This window comes from Bison bison, unplaced genomic scaffold (genome assembly GCF_000754665.1).
Source record: "Bison bison bison isolate TAMUID 2011002044 unplaced genomic scaffold, Bison_UMD1.0 scf7180017861672, whole genome shotgun sequence".
NCBI classification, from domain to species: Eukaryota; Metazoa; Chordata; class Mammalia; order Artiodactyla; family Bovidae; genus Bison; species Bison bison.
In genome coordinates, this window is record NW_011492244.1 from 10836 (window position 1) to 12330 (window position 1495).

The window sequence follows — 1495 nt, forward strand, 5'->3', positions numbered from 1 at the left end:
GCGGACCCACCTCTCCTAGTCCTGGCCTGTTCAGATACTTACGTCAAAGAGACTGCCATGTTTGTAGTTGCTGGTTCCAACCTCACGTGTTCTCTCACCGTCATCCTCATCTCCTACATTTTCATCTTTAGAGCCATTCTGCATATCCGCTCTGCAGAAGGGAGACACAAGGCCTTCTCCACCTGTGGGTCCACCTGACAGCTGTCACTGTCTTTTATGGGACACTTCTCTGCATGTATTTGAGGCCCCCTTCTGAGACTTCTGTAGAACAGGGCAAACTTGTAGCTGTTTTTCACATTTTCATGAGTCCTATGCTAAACCCTTTGATCTACAGCCTTCGGAACAAAGATGTTAAAAAGGCAATAAGGAGAGTGATTCAAGAGAAATTTTTTGTCAAATAGAATAGACATTTTGGTCACAGGTATGTAACATATACATAGTCTCTGATCAGTTAGTGAGCACTTTAACAAATCATTTTGTCTATTGACCATTCTTAACTTGTATAATTCACGAATAAGACTTGGAACAATGTTTTTAAATTGTTAGCTGTGACTCAGTGTATTAAAATAATACTACATATAAATTAAAACACAAGACCAAATAGCATTATTATTGCTGTATAAAATAAATAAAGGAGAGATTATTCTATCCATGTTACTCAAAAAGGTACAGACTTTTAACAGATAGAACTAAAAAATGATGTTAAGGGACAGACAATGTTTTAGATTTCCAGGGCTTAATGGGTTTTCAATTTATTTTCTAGGAACTTGTCAACCTTGTATGTTTATTTGTCTGTTGGTTTGTTTCTTTTATTTTCTATTATTCAAATTTTATAGCAATGAAGATTTTGGGGAATCTCAGGTTATTATTCCAGGATATATTTTAGATCATAATACTGGTTGAATAGAATTCTCATTCATAAGATTTTTTATGTAAATGCAAATATTTACATTATTGATTGATGTAAATTGAATCAATTAATACTGATTTGAATATTTTTTATTATTCATTTTACCTGTTTTAAACTAATTTACATCCCTATCATAAAACTAGTTTTGGAGTTTCACTTTTTGTTGTTATGAATGATTTCCAATACACAACCAAATTATAAACTAATATAAAGAACACCAGGGTCAGTATAACTACAAATTAATATTTTCAAGCATAGCCACAATTTTTATTTTTAAATTTTTAGTTTATTTTAGAGCAGATTTGATTAACAATATTGTGTTAGTTTCAGATATACAGCAAAGTGACTCAGTTATAAATATCCATATATCTATTTTTTTAAATTGTTTTCCCATTTCTGTTACTACAGAGTATTGAACAGTGTTCCCTGTGCTATAACAGCAGGTCCTTTTGTTTCCTACATTTTAGAAACTCAGACCCCACACCTCTCCATGTCATGGACACTACTGCTCATCTTTGGCATCTCCTCCTGAGGCATATCCGGGAAAAGACTATGATGTTGAAAAGTGCTTAAATGGGAGATCGG

The 1495-nt window shown here is 33.4% G+C and overlaps 1 protein-coding gene across 1 annotated transcript in view; it reads left to right on the forward strand.

Moving 5' to 3' along the window:
- The window catches only part of LOC104983132 (olfactory receptor 1030-like), a 972-nt gene extending 571 nt beyond the window's left edge, over positions 1-401 (forward strand). Inside the window, 2 exon segments of the mRNA XM_010832606.1 lie at positions 2-187; positions 190-401. Of these exon segments, the coding sequence (XP_010830908.1) occupies positions 2-187; positions 190-401 (398 nt within the window).
- Positions 402-1495: the final 1094 nt, after the last annotated feature.